This window comes from Protopterus annectens, chromosome 3.part0, assembly GCF_019279795.1.
Source record: "Protopterus annectens isolate FY-2018-M chromosome 3.part0, PAN1.0, whole genome shotgun sequence".
NCBI lineage: Eukaryota > Metazoa > Chordata > Ceratodontiformes > Protopteridae > Protopterus > Protopterus annectens.
Window position 1 is genome coordinate 1,515,113,898 of NC_056731.1, and position 18,980 is coordinate 1,515,132,877.

The window sequence follows — 18,980 nt, forward strand, 5'->3', positions numbered from 1 at the left end:
ATCTCTGTGTTAAAATACTTATCTCTCAGATGTGCAGCTGCTAGGAAGTCACGCAGCAATAAAAACAGTTTACATTTTAAATCTAGTCATTATTTCTGTTTCAAGACAATACAAAAAAACTTTTAACTCTAGACATCCTCTTTCCTTCAGCAAAACTGAGAGATAAACACAATCGTAAAACTCATTCTACTTATTTTCTTGAAGTTTTGTAAGTTAACTCTGTATGTTCCAGCTTCTACTGTTAAAATATACATTTGCACAGGTATATAGTTTATATACGTTTCTGTTCTTTTCCAGTAGGCTACACTGTGGTTACATTATTGAAGCTCAGTACATAACATACAGTTCAACACACACTTCTTCACCAGTAGTTTAATATACACATAACATATAGTTCTCTTACATTTGTAAGACAAGCATATGAATAATATTACTAATCACAAAAAACTTATGATTATTTACAAAACTCCAGATAGCTGGACTGGCAGTGTCACATTTCTATATAAATCATATTAATATATTCATGTGACATATAACTATTTACAAAATTCCAGATAGCTGGACTGGCAATATTTCCCTGGTGTCACAATAACAATTTACTAAATAAACAGTTGTACATAGAAACAGACTTAGCATAAGCAGCAGTAACTTCTCTTCCCCTAAAGCTCACAGTTCCATTAAAATGCAATTAAGGTCACAATTCCTTAAAAATGCCTTGAAACTCAATTCTTTGAAAATTTACTTAAACTCATATTTTTTGAGTAGTCTGATAGTTGGTATAGAGGATTTAGGCTCTTGACTCCTGTAACCGAAGTACAGGGTTTGAGCCTGAGTAAACTAAGTAGCCTACCATCCGTAACTATGACATTTCATATGCATACACACTTACTTAACTGTTTGAGTATTCATCTGTGCTTTATTTTGCAAGCAGTAGGAATGTTTTATGTATTTAAATTACATTCATGGATGCAGAAAAGTAGAATCAAGCAACAGTAGATGTATGTGTCGACACATGCAGGGATGACCAGATGCAAAAGGCGTTCTTCAAGAAGACAAGTAATTTATTTATTTATGTATGTATGTATGTATGTATGTATGTATTTATTTATTTATTTATTTAGAAAGTAAATGCTGTGCCAGCCCCTCAGACAGTGGGCCCCTCCGAGCCAGCAGGTCCTAGGCAACTGCCTGTGAAGCCTAGTGCTGGATCCTGATCTGCAGGTCCTAGGCAACTGCCTGTGATGCCTAGTGCTGGATCCTGATCTGCATATGAAACAGATGAAGGTATTAGATTTTTCAATATGTAGAACACAGAAGTTACCAATGTGAAGGTGAGAAAAATATAGGGAGATAATGATCATACTGTTATAGAGTTTGTTATTCCATTCTTTGATGAAGACAGGGAGACAGAAACACTGTTTTGTGGGAATTATGGGAAATTGTATATTGTTATGAAGGGCAGCATTTTCTTTTGAGAAAATGTTATTTAGGTAGAAAATTAGAGGGTACCTCAAAAGAAATAAAAACCCACAGTCTCCTAGTAAAGGAGAGGGGCTCGATCCATCCACCCTAGCTGACTGGACTGACCAGTCTCACAACTGAAATCGTGGCCTAATGGTTCATAGTATGGTCTCTCCCTCTCTTTGCCAGAAAGCCAGCTAATTCCCTAAATATTTTATAAATGTCTAAAGAAGATTGATATATTGTATTATACCATGTACATTCATTTATCAGTTTAGTCTAGCATGTTGTATTATACTCTTTTTTTTTTTTTTTTTTTTTTTTTTTTTTTTTTATTATAAGCCAGTATACAGCTTTTCTTTAAGATAAAAAACATAGTGTTTGTCCAGGCTACAGTGTTACTGAATTGGAATTATATCAAAATAAAATTAATATTCCTTTTCCCCTAAGGAAATATTTTCTGCCACTGAAAAAAATGCTTTCACCAAAACTTCATGTACTGACTATAGCAAACTATAGTTTTAAGATTTCTTGTAGTCTGACAGTTGGCACAGAGGATTAAGGAGATGCTAATAAGCTGTTTCCCATGGACCAGGGTTTGATTCCTTCTGCTTTCATTGTCTAACCGTGTGACTCTGAGCAAGTCAGTTAATCACACAGCACTCTCTGGCTGATCCTGAAAAAGGTCAATGGAGATAAGAGCTCTACCCCTGTAAGCACATAAAAAGATAAATGTAAATCTTTAATACCAGAGCTGGCTGCAGTCTTAAGTATGTGAATATAGTTCCCTGGCATCTTTACTAAAACTGCCAAAGGGAGACTGAAAAGTGGTATTTATGCATAATACCAAATTAAACATTTTGCAAGCATTGCACATTGTCTTTCATGATGCATTATACCTGGCTTTATTTGGGGTGAGTATGGGATTTCTGATCAAGTTTGAAAATTTTGTACATGTCCAGGATATATCTGTACTGAACTGACAGCACATCCGTTTTCTAATCTGCTTGCCCTGCTGACAGTCACAGTGGTAGGAAGCTGAGCAGGATAAATCAGATTTCTCTCTCTCCAGTTTAAGTCTCTTTCTGTAGGATCCCTAGACATTCCAAGGCAAGCTGAGAGACATAATTAACTTCTGTGGCCAACTTAATTGACAGAACACCTAACTACTACCACCCCTTTACTTGTGATTGGTAAACCATATGGTTGCTCCAGACATCTTAGTTTTGGACTGAGTTTGACCAGACTACAGAAGTCCTTAGGCTGTCAGGATCACATCACTTTATGCTGTCCATGGACTGACTCCAGCAGTGGATCCTGGTGTCTCTATAGTAGATAACATTTTTTGATTATTTAAAGTAAAACACAACTGTAAAATTGAATATGTATAGTCATGTCTTGATTACTAATGATTACTAATGCATCAGAACCACTCTAAGTGTTTTATATTATATTTTAATTCAGAATTGTAGCTGGTTCAAACAGTGCCCTGGGCTGGTACTATGAACCAGCACCCCACCACCATCAGCTCTTCAAGTGAAGAGCAAAAAAAATGAATGTTCTTTCTGCTGGCATACCATTCAGGTGGCTAGATGCATAACACCCCATCCCAACCATTCAGGTCCCCTCAACCCTCCTTCAATAGATTTTATTAAAAAATAATATCTTTCTTCTTTTAAACTGCAACAAACAGTTGCTACAATTTATACTGTCTGCACAGAGTGCTATGGTGCTCATGCCTTAGTTTTAAAAAATTCTTCTTTTTAAACTGCGACAAACAGTTTCTACAGCTTATACCCTGCCTGTATGGAGTGCTACACGACTCATATTTTAGTTAAAAAATATTTTTTTTTACTTTTAAACTGTTGTAACAAGCAGTTGCTACAGTTTAAACAACATATGGAGCACTACAATGCTCAGATTTGACCACAAATGCCACACTGGCTTTTAAAAGCTGGTGTTGCATTAAAGACAGATCAGGATCTGCTGATCATGCAAACCCCAACACTTTGCATGCAGGGAAGTTGCCCCTCTCACCCTACACTAACCATGCTATTGCTTTAGTTTCGTATACACAAAAATGAATATCAAGGAAACTGCCATGCCAATGCAGTTTTGTTTTTTATCATTTAGTTCTGCTCCCAGAATGGGGTATAGATATTATAATAAGATCAGATTTTTTTTTTCAGTTATGAATCTCCAGCATTTAATTTTATAATAACCTATTTTGCCAATTTAAACTGGTTGTGGGTCAAACCACTAAACAAAGCTAAAAGTAATTGTTTTTTTTTCCACCAAGTGCAAGCCTCCCAACACACACACATTTTCATGTGAGGGCAAGCTTCCTACATGCCCAAAAATTATATATATCAAATTCACAGTCACACAAATATGAAGAAGGGAGAACTCTCCAAAAAACAAGGGAATCAGTGCTGGTGTACATTTGGAAACTGTATCACCAGTGATTTTCTACAGGAAACTGTAATGTGGAGATCAACATTAAGAAGTTGCACTCCGAAAGTGCAGTCCTCATGGAGTTATGACTTGAAGATACGCCGGCCTTAGGTCAACTGGTGCCCAAGGCAAAAAGGCTCCATGGTGCCCCCACACCAGCCATTGCCCTCATCTTGGTCTACCTACACCAAATAAATACTGGAAAAGTGCTCCTGCTAGAGTGGCGCCCTAGGCAGCTGCCTAGTTGGCCTATGCCTAAGGTCAGCTATGACGCAGAGAAGTTGTTTTCCTCTATTTCATGGCATGAGCCATTAGCTTTTTAAATGGTGTACGAATGCAGAATCTGGGCTTATTTTCAACTGAACTTCACTGATTTGTATTTGGTTTAAGCTTGGAACAGCATTTTTTGGGTCATTTTAAATTGAATGCTGTTTTACTTTAAAACTGTAGTCCTTAGAAATCCAGACTGTCCCTCCCTCACATTGTTGCAAGGTGTGAAAGTTGTCAACTTTCCTTATTTATGGGTGACTGAAAGTTAACTCTCCAAAGAGCTGATAAATGCAACATTTCATGGGCCAAAAAGTACTGCATTTAGCAGTTTGTTTATGTGTTGTTGCAGCATAACTCACTTCTGTTGGTCATATAAAGATTTCTCTAACAGCAAACTTTTTGGAGAAAGAGTTTCACCTTAGCTGTCTGTAATACATTACTGAACTCATCAAAACCATTTTCTGCATGTAAAACTGTGAATGGTGACCAGCAGTGAAAACTACAGAATCTATGCTGTCTATCTTAAGTTATGCAAGGTGGGACAAATTTCTTTTTGAAACAACATGAGAATTGAACAAAAAACAATTATGAGGCATTCATAATTCACAGCATCAAGAAGCCCAGTGTTTGTGTGGGTTTGTGCTCATTTCCTTAGAGCTGTACTTGGTTTGGATACTTTGCCTGAGAATTACAGAGAATCGTTAGAACTGTGGTGGTGGTGCTGCGGTAGCGTTGTTGCGTCACAGTAAGATGTTGTCCTGTTCGATTCTCAGCTAAAGCGTCTTCTGTGTGGAGACATGCGTGAATGGGCGGACCTTCGTTGAAGGTTATACATCAGGGCTGGCAGCTCGGTACGTAAAAATCTACTGCCAATCATTAGCAGACCGGAGTTCCGCTGTGGCGACCCCAAACCGGGAAAAGATGAAAGATGCAACAAGTTAGCATGTAAAGCATCCACTGCTAAGAGAAGGACAATAAGTATCACGTTGCGCTTCTGCGGATTATTTTTATTGTATTTCATAAGAATCCTGTATTAATTGTTACATTTCTTACACTTTAGTAGAGTTTTAAAGCTGAACTGTTTCCACTGCTGCTGTAGTACTTAATTACACTATGTCTATTAGTTTTACAGGACTGTAGTGTCTAGACTGTGTGGTTTCCCCACACTTGAGTTCTAAAACCAGCATTTTTACATTAAGGTTTTTTTTTTTTTTTGCTGAAATATTTTTATTAAAAGTTTGAAACAAAAACAAACATTACACAAAAAGTAAACATTAAAATACAATACAATGTAGAAATATGATGAATCGTAGTATTAATTAACAAGTAAAATTGTAACTATTTACAATATTTACAAAAGCCTCAGAGCAACAAGATATTTCCTGACACAAAACAATTTTAACAACAGTCCATATAATCAAGTAGATGAAGATCACAATTCCATAAGGGCCAAAACCTTCATTCAAGGATTATTCCTTAATTTGTTTGGATACATTCTCCCTTATTTTACTTTGATTTCTTTAATTGCAACTTCCTTTAGAAGAGTAAGAAAGTCTTCCAAGTTTTGATTGTGAAGAAGATTTCCAATTCCTATTAATAGTTTTTCTGGTGTCAGCAAGTATAGTCCAAGTTAAGTAAGAAAAGTCTTTTCTTTTGTTAGTGTATTCCCAGAACATTAAAGAGAACCAGTCATTTTGTTAAAATACATATATCATTCCATAGTGCTTTAAAAAATATTGTATTTTTATCCAAAAAATGCTGAACCATGTGACAATCAAAAAAACATATGCAACCAATTAGCTTTTGCTTGTTTACTACATCTCCAGCAGCCTGAGAGATTTTCTTGGTATTTTACTAACTCTAGTAGGTGTTATAAATGATCTGAATAAATATTTCCAACAATAAAAATCCAAAGCAGCCAAGGAAGAAGGAAAAGTCCACAGTGGTAAAATATACCATACAGGATAAGAAGAAAACTCACTGGAGCCACCACAACTGGTTAAAAATTTATTTAAAATACAGATAAGCACTTTTGAGCATTAGCTCTTCATCAGATCTAAAAAAACAGTTAAAATCCATCATATTTATACAAGTAACAACCAGTTAGGATCAATAGCAGAACCTATGCCCCTTCAATAAAGGTTTTAAAGGCATACAAGCATTTAACCCAGGTGTATGGTTAGCTTGAAATTCAGTTATGAATCTTAACTCAGCTAATTCAGTGCTTTGTATAATGTCACCCCCTCATACTCGCTTGTTGAATGTATAACACCATAAACTGAAATCCATATTCTTTATTTATTTCAATATGTTAATATAGAGCATTACTTCTCAAACATAATCTGATGCCACTCATATGTTGCAATATGCATTGTTTTAACATTCTAATAGTCTTCCCAACATAGAATGCTTGGCATGATATGCACTCAGCTAAACACACCATATTTTTAGTTCTGCAGTCTGTATATAATCTAAATATATACTTCCTACCTGACACAGGGTGTACAGAGATGTTATTTTCTTTGACATATTGACATGCCTTGCATTTCTTGCATTTAAAAGTTCTCAACTTCTTCCTATGTATTATAGACCTGTTGAGAAGCATGTTCATACATACAATCTGCTTCAGATTTTGGCTGTTAGTATAAGCAAATCTGGGGTGGGGACCTACTAGTGCTTTCAATTTATCATCAGTAGGTAAAATCTTCCAGTTCTTTTTTATCACCTGGGAATTGACATCAATATCACTATTATAGAGTAAATTTATTCTCACAAATGGGTTATTATCTGGCTTCCTTTCATTAACAATGATCCCATTGTCAGAACTGCCCATATTACATTTGAACCATGACCTGCCTCTGTTCCTTCTCCAACTCTTTGTCCTATCTATTGTTCTGTCAGCCCTTTGTGTTGGATAGCCATGACTAGCAAACATATACTGCATGTTGTCTATCTCAGTGTCATATATACTATCTTCAGTACATAGTCTAGAAATTCTTAACCCCTGCCCACACATTACATTATCAAAAATGTGCTGAGGGTGCAGCATGTTATTTCTCCAACAACTCTTCCTATACCCTGGTTTGTATTTTGCCAGTCAAGTCTTTATGAATCTTCACAAAAATCTATTGCTTCAGCAAAAACAGTAAAACGTAAGAAATCTGTTGAGTTTTCCAAATATTTAACAAATAACAGCTTCTTGTTTTCTACTGCTCATATGTATTACTGTGTATCTTACTATCTCTATTACCTCTGTTTGTAGATCTCCCCTTTTTTGTCAGCCATCATGACAGATTCAGGGGTGTTAATCCACAGCTAACCTACAGAAATTACTGAAAGCACTGTCACCATTTTTTAAACTGTAGTATATATCACTCTTGTGTTCTAATACCAAGGAGCTGGTTAGCCTTAGGTCAAAATATGGGGTCTATAGTAGAACATCAAAAGTTTAATGGTTCGAATCACTAAAGGTCAAACTTTAATGATCGGACCATTAAAATTTTGAATGTTCAGAAAAAATGAATTAAAAAAAAAAAGAAAATCTAAAGGGTCTAGGCAAGGGGGCAAGCCCCCCTGCAGACCCCCACATTCCCCGCTACTTAAATATACCAACTCCGAGACCGCACTACATTGAAGTAAATGGAAATCTCCCCCTGCAGAGATTTCCATTTATCTGTTCGACATCCTGCACTTTTGCTGTTCTCGTGTCGACAATGTCGGATTCGACATTGTCGGCTTTCGAGAATATAATAGGTAACCCTAAATATGGGGGGGTGGTACCTTGTTTTTCATTTTAACTGACAGCTGTTCTGTCTCTTTTCTTTATTCTCATCACAGTTTTGCTGAAGAAGTTTCAAAACGTCATTGTCATATTCCATTAGACAATGGGTTTTGCTTTTTCTTATTTTTGTAGGGAATACATTTAACATTTAAATTTTAAACATAAGGTAAAATGTGCCATACAGAAAAAAAATGCATATGCTGAACTGAAATTTTCTTCTTTTTTTCTGCTGTGTATTGCTTTAAAGCAGAAGGGGCAGCCATGGTGGTGCAGCAGTTAGCGTTGTCGCCTCACAGCAAGAGGTTCTCCGGTTCGATTCTCGGCTAGGGTGTCTGCTGTGCGGAGTCTGCATGTCCTCCCTGTGGTCGTGTGGGTTTCCTCTAGGTGCTCCAGTTTCCTTCCACATCCCTAAAGACATGTTGTAGGTAGATTGGACACTCTAAATTGACCCTAGGCATGAGTGCATGCATGTATGTGCTTTCTGTGGAAGGTTGGGCTGGCAACTTGACACCGTAAAACTACACTGCCAATCATGAGCAGACAGGTGATCCGCTGTGGTGGCCCCTAATCGGGAAAAGCTGAAAGAAGAAGAATTGCTTTAAAGCAGAAAAGAATTTCAGTTCAGCCTTTTCAGAGTTATCTGAGTTTACTAAATGGGATTGTGCAAAGAGATCCAAACAAGAGTGCTAAAACTAGAGTGGAACTCAAGTGAGGTATATCCAAAATGTGTGTAATGAATCCACACAACACAAAAGTTAAAATGATAAAAACATGAACGCCTTCACTCAGTACATATGCGTTTTCGTCTCATTACTCAAGACTTCATCAGATGACCAGTGTATACTTCCATTAATAGTATATATTTTAGCACTCTTGTTTGGATTTATTGGTGATTTTCAGTGCCTTTCCACAACTGTTTTGGTTTAATTGTGCAAAGAGAAATACTAACATGCAAATTAGCAGTACACCATAACAAAATGTGCATTAAGAAGGTTTTAATATAGACCCCAAAAATACAGTAAAGCCTAATGTAGCATAGTAACTCTGGCAGTTAATGAAGTGGATTAAGGTAATCAGTTATAAATGAATTGCTACCTTTGCCGAATGTATAGGATTTGATTTCTTCCACTTCCATTGGCCTATCGTGTGACACTGAGCAAGTTAATTAAATAGACTGTGTTTCTTTGTTGCCCCCTGAAAAGGGACACTTGTATCTAGTGGGCTTACCAGGCCAACAAAATGCATACAAAATGCATACAAACTTTATAATTATGACAATATGCTCTGATGCTCAAGCCAGAGTATTTTTACACTTAAAAAGTGTCTCTAAGCAAGATTCTTGCAAAGAAAAGTGATATTTTTTAATTACATGTATATAGATCTTTAAATACATCAAGTGCTGTACTTAATTTAAATAAATTTATACAGTGTTAGCTATTTTCTAATTAATTTATTTATTTTAATGCATAAAAACAACATTGTGTTCATGGCACTCTAAACCATATTATTTTATTTCTGTTTTTCTTTCAGGTTTCTACAAAAATACTACCAAAATAGCTGTGAAAACCTTGAAGCCCGGTACCATGTCTGTCCAGGCTTTCTTAGAAGAAGCCAATCTCATGAAGACACTTCAGCATGATAGGCTAGTTAGGCTATATGCTGTGGTCACCAAAAATGAACCTATTTATATCATAACAGAATTCATGGCCAACGGTTAGTCACTGCTTATTTTATTTTTAAATATTAGTAACACTGCGTGATTACTACACTTTGGGTTACAAATGTGAACTCTTTGAAGAAGCTTGCATACATGCATTCATTTTTTGTTCATTGTATCTTTTTTTGTGTTCAGTCAACTTTTAATTAGCTACTGAGTTTAGGCAAGGTAAAAAAGCATTGCAAGAAAACTACTAGCTTTCCTTTCTTTCTTCCGGCATATACAATGGCACCTGTTTTGTGTAGTTATTACATACATTGACTTGCCAGTTGATGTCATCAAGAAAGAGCTCACTGAGCTTTCTCTTGGAACCTACTTAGAAGAAAATTACACTAAGCCGAAAATTAAACTTTACCAATAGAGGGCGTATCGGTCTTGACTTGTCTGTGTAAGTATGTTTGAACCCTTTGTAGATGTGTTTGCACTTCTGTTTATGCAGAGGAATTGCCAAAACACTATAAGAAATCATCTAAAAACAGGAGTTATGAAGAATGTGATTAATCCTTTTGAAAAATGCAGTATCTGGCTGCAAGCAGTCAAGGCATCAATGAAAAAACATGCCGGATAACCAGAAATCTAAAGTACAAAGTGTGAACACTGGTATTAAGCCTACTACAGAAGGTACTGTACGGCAGCGATGAAAGTGTTGCTCTGTGTAGCTTGAGACCAATGTTTGCATCTCATCTGCTGGCACTTGCACATATGTGACCCTAAGAATTCACTATACTAAATTATGCCTTAAGGTCATCACTGAAAATGTGATACCTGACCTCTGGTGAGCCTAGTGAGAAAATCTATAGCACAGGCCAAGGTAACAGAAAAATGTTATGTATTAGGTAATTAGTTGTTAAGATGTATTGCATTGAAGAAATTGGTTTAGGAATTATTTGATATGATCTGGGTCAATCTGTGATTCACTTAATCATTATGACTGGGGGTTGTAGTTACCCAAGTATTGGTTAGCTATATTAGTAATTGTTCCTGTAAGCAGATGTTCATAAAATGTGTTCAAAAAAAGTTTAAGTTTATTTATGTGCTTTATACAAAACAACATTAGCAAAACATTAAAAGGACAAAGGCAATTACTAAAAACAACCAAAATTATATAAAAAAAAGAAACTCTTGGCTTGGTTAGTAAATACTATGGAAAGGCAGCAAACTATTATTAATCATAACTCATGATATTTATAGTGAAACACTTCAGTAATCTGACCCATTAATCTATGAAACTTAATGCATATAACCTCATGCTTGATTACCTACTAAAACTGACCTCGGTGATTTTACCAAGGTGGGCATTGATCTGTTTTCAACAGTAGATAGTACTGGCAGTATTATTCAGACTTGTCTGGAAATTAGCTGCAGGCGAGCATCTGTTCACATGGCCTGACTTCCAAAGCTTTACAGAGATTTCGAGATCCCAGGAGTATAATGGATCTGCTCCCCATGTGAAGAACATTAATAGGACACTTGGTAGAAAATTGGAGAGATGCTTGTGAAATCTCTAGGTATTTTTGTTGCATTGTTGATTGGCAATCTGTCTGTTGGGTTGATCCAGGTGATTTCCAGACCACTGTGATAAGTTACTAAATTAACTTTTTCTTAAGTAACATTTCTGTTTTGCTGTTGAAATGTATTGTTATACTGACTTTGACCTTTTTTCCTGGCTATGGTTTTCAAGTTAATTCCACACATCACTAATTATGCTGTGAGAGACAGATTTTTCCAACATCACCTTCATGTCTTTTATATCTCAACAAGAGACATCAGATATCTTCTTGTAAGAAGCAAACATTAAAAAAGAAAAGGAAAAAAAAAGGAAACTCTGCTTTACTGAGTCTGAAACCTCATGGCCACTATCTTGCACAAATGCTTCCAGCTTTGGGCCAAGGGACATTCCTCTGTTCTCCCATATGGGAGCCTTTATAGTAGTTCTAACAAAAGTAAAACAAAGCACCACCATTAAATTAGCAGTCAAAAAAGTTAGTAGAACAGTATTCTATTGGCAGAGATCATGAGACCTTTCTGACTCCCCAAGACCATTCAGGAAGTAAGGGAATTACCCAAGACAGGAGTAGCTTTGACCACTTCCCATCTCTGCTGTTGGTTTCTCTCACTTTCACAACTCTTGCTTTTATTTCAGAAGCTGTTGGTGAGACAGTGACCCTTCAGTCTTTTTATGTCTTAGTGTATAATCTGGCTGCAAGACAGCTGGATGCTGGTTGCCAGTTATTCAGAAGAGGCCAGACAAAGGTGATTACCAACTAAGAATACTCACCTTCTTTGTATTTTTCCACTATGCTTATATAGATACATGTGGTTCCTGTTCAGGAAGCCATAGTTTTTGAATTTCTTAAAAAAATAAGTTAAATAAGTTAGCAAAGTCCCTGACTTGATACTCAGCAGGGTAGATGCCCAGTCAGGGGAGTATATAGCAGCATTGCAGTGGATACAGGTTCTGTTGACCTGTCCCCTCCACACACGCACATAAAGACCTCACCCTCTGATACAGCTTTGGCCAACAAAAGTAAAATGGGAACCGCCCACAATCAACCACCCAGTTTGGATATCAGAACAGAGAAGGATCAAGATCTATTGTATTCTAATCTGCTTTACTCCTCCACAGTATTTGATGCTTATGCAATACTAGCAAAAGTAAAACAAGTAAACGATATCTAGAATTGTTGGGTATTGAGGAGTCCATATCAATGACCATTTTTCCTGCCCTTTAAACATTTGAATATGTCTTTCACAGTGCTTTTCTAGAAATGAACTAAAAGCCATTAGCTCCTAACAAATATTAAATTCCGCAGGGAAGATGAAACCCCCCAAGTACCTCTACAAGAACCATATTGCAGACCCAGCAGCAATTTTTCTGGATGCCGCCAGAAGATTAAAACTGTTACTCAGTAATATATTTCTTCTTAATGGCAAGGAAAGTCATATCTTGGGCAGGTTTGTGAAGAATATATATGCTTTCTCTAATTTGGTCATACAAACAATAATTTGTAAAACCTGTATTTTGCTGTATCAATGGAATAGTTTAAGACATGTGGAAGATAATATGGAAAAATAAAACATACAGGTTCAAAACAAATACTTTTTACACCTTCTAACTGCAGTTATAGATAGTAAGCACACCTCTAAATGTGCCTATGAGTACACTGATGTTTGTGCAAAGGTAGCAGCGTTGAGCAAAATTATGAGGGGACATTCATGACTAGAATCCAGCCTTTACTAGGTGAAAATGAAAGGCATCTCTTAAGTGTAACAATCAATTTTTTTTAGGCTGCCATCTCAAAAAGTGTTTGAAAGAACAGAACAAAAAATAAAACCTTATGAAGAGTAAAGAGGTGGTTCCAGTACCCAATTCTGAAATGGAGTAGTCATTTTAAAATTAAGCAATGTTTGTTTTACAGAAAAATATCCACAATTTAAACAAAAGAAGGCCTTTATAAAAAGTTAATAAATGGTGACAGAAGCTGAACAATACAGGCAGTAGAGCAGAAACAGGAGAAATGCTCCCTGTCAGCCAAGAAGGTGCTTCCAAGTTCTGCCTATTTTATCCCAACCCTTTCTTTCATTCCCTCCCTCCCTCCTCATTTACTAGGAGTAAGGTTTTCTCCAAGGACAATGGTTTTACCTGATCACACTCTTTGGGTAAAGGATGTTACTGCCCTCAGGTGTAAAACTGAATTCAGGACCTACACACCTTTTATGGGAATGTCATAGCAACCCATCAACCAGCTGGTTTTAGCAGGTCATAATATGAATTATTTTCTCCATTTTGCTGTGGTAGAAAAAGCCCCTTTAGAGGAGTATAAGACAGGGTTTTACTCCTGACTCTCCCTGTTACCCACGCTAGATGGATATTACATATCCAGTCTGGATTTTTTCAAAGTAAACAAATAAGGAAACACAAAATGCTATGTCTTCAGAAACTTTTACTTTTGCTATGACCACATAACCCCATGATCACCTTGGACATGATGGAGGATTATCTTCATACCCCCATTTACAAGGAACAAGGAGTATTCCTGGGGTCATTACAAGACTGCAGCAGTTTTAGTCTGTCTCTTTGTCCTTTGTACTGTCCACTATTTGTTGGATATTTTTAAACTACGTGGCTTCAGCTATTGACCAACTCAGACTAAAGGATATCCATGTTTAACTGTACCAGGGCAATTGCCTAGTATAGCCCCTTACTGAGGGAGAACCAAAGAAGTCTTAGACTGCACTATTCTATGCCTAACCAATCTGGGCATTTCCATCAATTTTTAGAAGTCCTGTTGCATACCTTTTGAAAGAAAGGCCATCTTTTAATAGTCCTGGAGAGCAGGGAGAACAGGCTGTTCCTTCTTCCACAAAAGCATCTCTTTTTGAACTTCTTCTTCTTACAAGCAACACATATGACCTGCATGAGAATAAGTGTTATCCTGAAGGATGTCCATGTACATGCCAGCTTGTGCCTGCTGGACACCATAGCCAGTCTACATATGAGGAAGATCCCATGGTACAACAGATACATCACTAATGTATGGCAACACCTCCATCCTCTGGTAAAGATGGTACATGACTATGCTACAGCTACTAACTACACTAGTTTAGGCAGGATCCTTTCCAGTCCTGAGACACCATCACAAGTGAAGCACTACATATACAATAAGAAGCCTATCAGCAAGTACTCCTACCATTTAATGTGGACATATTATTTTCAAGAAATAGAAATGCCCATGGCATTCAGAATAAGACAGCTTCATTCCAGGACATTTTACTTTATTTGACAGCATTGTTTGATAACTGCCTAGCATGTACTTCTGTAAAAGTACACCTTTGTCCTACTGTAGAAAACCTATACCTGCAGACCCCTTTAACATTACAATCAAGCCACTAAGAAAATCTGTGTTCAAATTCCTCTTTTAGAAGATGGTCTTGGTGTAAGTAACTTCAGCATGAAGAATCTTAGAACTGCAGGCCTTGTTGTGAAAACAAATCCCTATATGGCCTTCCATAGGGGCAGGATGTTACTTATGGCTAGTTCCACCTTTAAGGTCAACGTGGTCTCAGACCTTGTTTTGAATCAAACCATCTAGCTACCAATCTTTTACCTTAATTCTTAAAACAAGGGAGAAAGGTTTGTAGAGTTGATAGATGCGCACAAGCTGATATGCAGACAGAATAAAATACCTCATGCAAACTGAACAACTGTTTGTGTTTCTTTTGTGAGGGAACATGTCATACCAGTCTCCAAACAAATCCTTTCTAAATGGCTAACTAACTGGTTAAGACTTACTTCAATAGGTTAGTAGCTACAATGGCTGTTTTCAAAAATGTCTCAGCTCAAATTTTGGTCAATTAGTCACCTGAGCTTGTGTCCAGACCTTGTGTAGGCATAAAGAATTGGAAGTAAATTTAAAATGCAGGACAGGATTAATTGCTGCAGTCTAGCAGAGCATGTTTGGTCCTCTACCCTAAGTCTGTGGCCAAGGCATGTACGCAGTACTCTGCTGAAGCATTTTGAGTGACGTTGCTACAGTAATCCTTATGATGACAATATGAAGCATTATGAGTGACACTGCTGCAGTCATCCTTATGATGACACTATGAAGCATTATGAGTGACACTGCTGCAGTCATCCTTAAGATGACACTATGATGCATTATGAGTGACACTGCTGCAGTCATCCTTATGATGACAGTATGAAGGATTATGAGTGACACTGCTGCAGTCATTCTTAAGATGACACTATGAAGCATTATGAGTGACACTGCTGCAGTCATCCTTATGATGACAGTATGAAGCATTATGAGTGACACTGCTGCAGTCATCCTTATGATGACAGTATGAAGCATTATGAGTGACACTGCTGCAGTCATCCTTAAGATGACACTATGATGCATTATGAGTGACACTGCTGCAGTTATCCTTATGATGACAGTATGAAGCATTGTGAGTGACACTGCTGCAGTCATCCTTAAGATAACACTATGAAGCATTATGAGTGACAATGCTGCAGTCATCCTTATGATGACACTATGATGCATTATGAGTGACACTGCTGCAGTCATCCTTATGATGACAGTGTGAAGCATTATGAGTGACACTGCTGCAGTCATCCTTATGATGAAAGTATGATACATTATGAGTAACACTGCTGCAGTCATCCTTAAGATGACACTATGATGCATTATGAGTGACACTGCTGCAGTCATCCTTATGATGACAGTATGAAGCATTATGAGTGACACTGCTGCAGTCATCCTTAAGATGACACTATGAAGCATTATGAGTGACACTGCTGCAGTCATCCTTATGATGACAGTATGAAATATTATGAGTGACACTGCTGCAGTCATCCTTATGATGACAGTATGAAGCATTATGAGTGACACTGCTGCAGTCATCCTTAATATGACACTATGAAGCATTATGAGTGGCACTGCTGCAGTCATCCTTATGATGACAGTAGTGCAGTTATGTGAACATACAATGACATTAGGTGTAAGAATACAGGAGTGACTCCCCTTGGGACTTTCCTTGATTACCTACATTTATCAGATTAGAAAAAATGCAGGTGGTGGCAAGCTCTCTTGCCTTATTAGAACTATCCCTTATGTCCAGGCTACAGTGACACAACTCTTTATGACATTTTGACTTTGAAGAAGACAACTTAAGATGGCAAAAGCTGCTGTCCTTATTCTACCAGGCATCCTAGTGATATCCGCAATGTAGAGTGGAAATGAGCTTGATGAATCAACTCTGGGGATGTCCAAAGCTCTGGAAGTTAGTCTGGGTGGGTGCATGTCTGCCTGTACCAATGTCCCAAGTGTTATGCATGATACTACAGCAGTAGCCCTAGTATTCATACAACCACTGTTATGCTGAGTATGCTCTTACATCAGTACTATATTCTGAAATATTACAAAAGTATGTCAGGGAAGGGAACTAACACTGAAACCTTGATTGAATTATAAAGTCAATAATAATAAATATGTAAATAAAAAAGAAACTGTTATCAATGTTATAAATGAATCCACACACCATAAAATAAAAAGGGGAAGAGCACTGTCAGAGCTACAAACCCTACCAGTGAAACATTTTAAATTAAACTAGATTTAAAAATGCTTGATGTGCAGAGAAGTATTATGTTCACTTATCCAATTCTACGCAGGAAGCTAGTCCTTGTAGTATTCATGATGATAAGAAGACTTAGATATCTCAAATATAATATGAAACTGAGGATACAATTGTCCTTTTTGAGCTAGCTGGACTTCTATACAATGGCACACAGAATATAGTGACTAAACAGTATTTTGCGACAAGACTATCTAGAACACTTATACTTTTTAAAATAGATCAGAAGTATTATGTATTTTAATACAAGTGAAATTTTAAAAGACGTTACATAGAATTAAACCAAAGTCTCAGTAAAACATAATGATATTCAAAGTGTTCTGATTAAAATACTAGGTAAATCTATTTTGTGTCCGATACCGGTGGTATGTGACGAGTATGTTAAGAAAGTATAGATAGATGAAGTTTAGAAACAAGCAGAGGTAATATTAGTTCATAAAAGAGGCCCAGTAGACAATTTCTAATACTGGCAGGCCTTTAGATGAATTGTTAAGCCACTAAACTGCCTATAGGTTGTCATCTAACCATAAAAAAACTCAACATGAAAAAAGTCAACTTAGAATAGTCAACAAATAAAAAATACTGACAGCATTATTTGCATGCTCCGAGACTGGCCATTGGCTATGACCAGTTGTAAGTTTTCATAAGTATATGAGCACAGTTGATGAAAGCTCTAAACAGTTTAGAAGGGCCAAAAAAGTAGGTAAACCCAAATGTATAAACCAAAAAGGCAGCTGAAGAATTTGAACCAGGCACATTTAATGTATTGAGCGCTTTCATCCGCCAAATAGCTGGATTTCTTCAGAATATAAAAACACATTCAACAGTCAGCTAAAATACCCAGAAAACCCAAGACTCAATAGATTAATTGACATGTAAATTAACACATGAATAATGAATTGATTAATACAACACTAATAAGAAATATATAAAAGGCAGACACAAATTAATATGCAAGAACCATACTAAAACCTGAATACAAACATATATACACAAGAAAAATAGCAGCAGGAAAGTAAGTGCTTAAATGGCAAGCATGGATCTAAGCTTAAAAAAAACTAGCAATCGAAATAACATCATTCAAACCCGGGGCATGTGCAGCATTGCATCTAAGCTGCCACCTAAGCTCCAAAAATTCAAGGAAAATATCATGGGGACCACCTCTGGGATCAAATTCAACACTGTCAATCACAGAAAATTTAAAAGTGAGTTGGAAATTTTTTTAACCCAAATGTAATACATGGAGCATAATAAATTCACTCAGAAATCATCAAAAGGATAACCTTGTTATGCACTTTTGTGATGTTAGAAAAAATGCATAGCAAGGTTGTTATGCAATTTTCAAGCAGAAACAGAAATGCAGGTAACTTTGACAGGAAAGCGAAGCTTATGAGTCAAAGCTGAATCAAAAACTTTTGCTGAAAAGTAAAAGCATACAAAGCAGTAGCTACTGTAGTAGACAAATGGAGAGATTCAATAAACCCTACATGATCCACTAAGACTGTGTGCAAGTCAACAGTACCGCACTGTGTTGCATTCAGCAAGTGGCTCTACATGGTGTGCAGAGCCATGCAACCATGCTAAACAACGTGGCATGCTAATTACAGTATAATCAGGAGAACTGTATGCTAATCAAACAATGTAAGATGGAGGAGTTATCAAACAAGCTATAAAGCAACTGTGTAGACTCAGTGCTAGTTTTCTCTGTGAATTCCAAAACCTATTGGAATACAGCCACGGAAAGAATATTAGGGGCTGCTGTTGCTTTAATTCATGTATATGTGCAACAGGCTGAAGTTAGTGCTGCTGCTAATAGACATGGCTAAGAGGGAGGAGAGTTTTCAGTCCCTGGTTAACTTTTCACAATCTGCATGTGGTGGAAACTGTAGAGCACTACAGGGTGGATAGAGACACGCTACAAGAACTCTGCAACCAGTGTCATCCTCAACTCAGACCCAGGGCAAACTGAGAGAAACTAATACCAGTAGAGACAAAGGTATGTGTAACACTTAACATTTTAGCTACATATACCTTTTGGAGACCAACAGGGGACATGCTGGAGTTGTCACAGGCATCAGCATCTAGGATCCTCCATCACTTCTTGAATGCTATGCTCCAACATGCCAATGACCACATATGTTTTCCCCCTACTCCTGAAGACAG

The 18,980-nt window shown here is 37.0% G+C and overlaps 1 protein-coding gene across 2 annotated transcripts in view; it reads left to right on the forward strand.

The window, feature by feature from the left end:
* The window catches only part of LYN (LYN proto-oncogene, Src family tyrosine kinase), an 821,134-nt gene that overhangs the window by 639,212 nt on the left and 162,942 nt on the right, over nt 1-18,980 (forward strand). For both annotated transcript variants that reach the window (XM_044065544.1, XM_044065543.1), the window contains exon 10: nt 9,497-9,679. In XM_044065544.1, the coding sequence (XP_043921479.1) occupies nt 9,497-9,679 (183 nt within the window). The remainder of the gene's footprint in view (nt 1-9,496; nt 9,680-18,980) is intronic.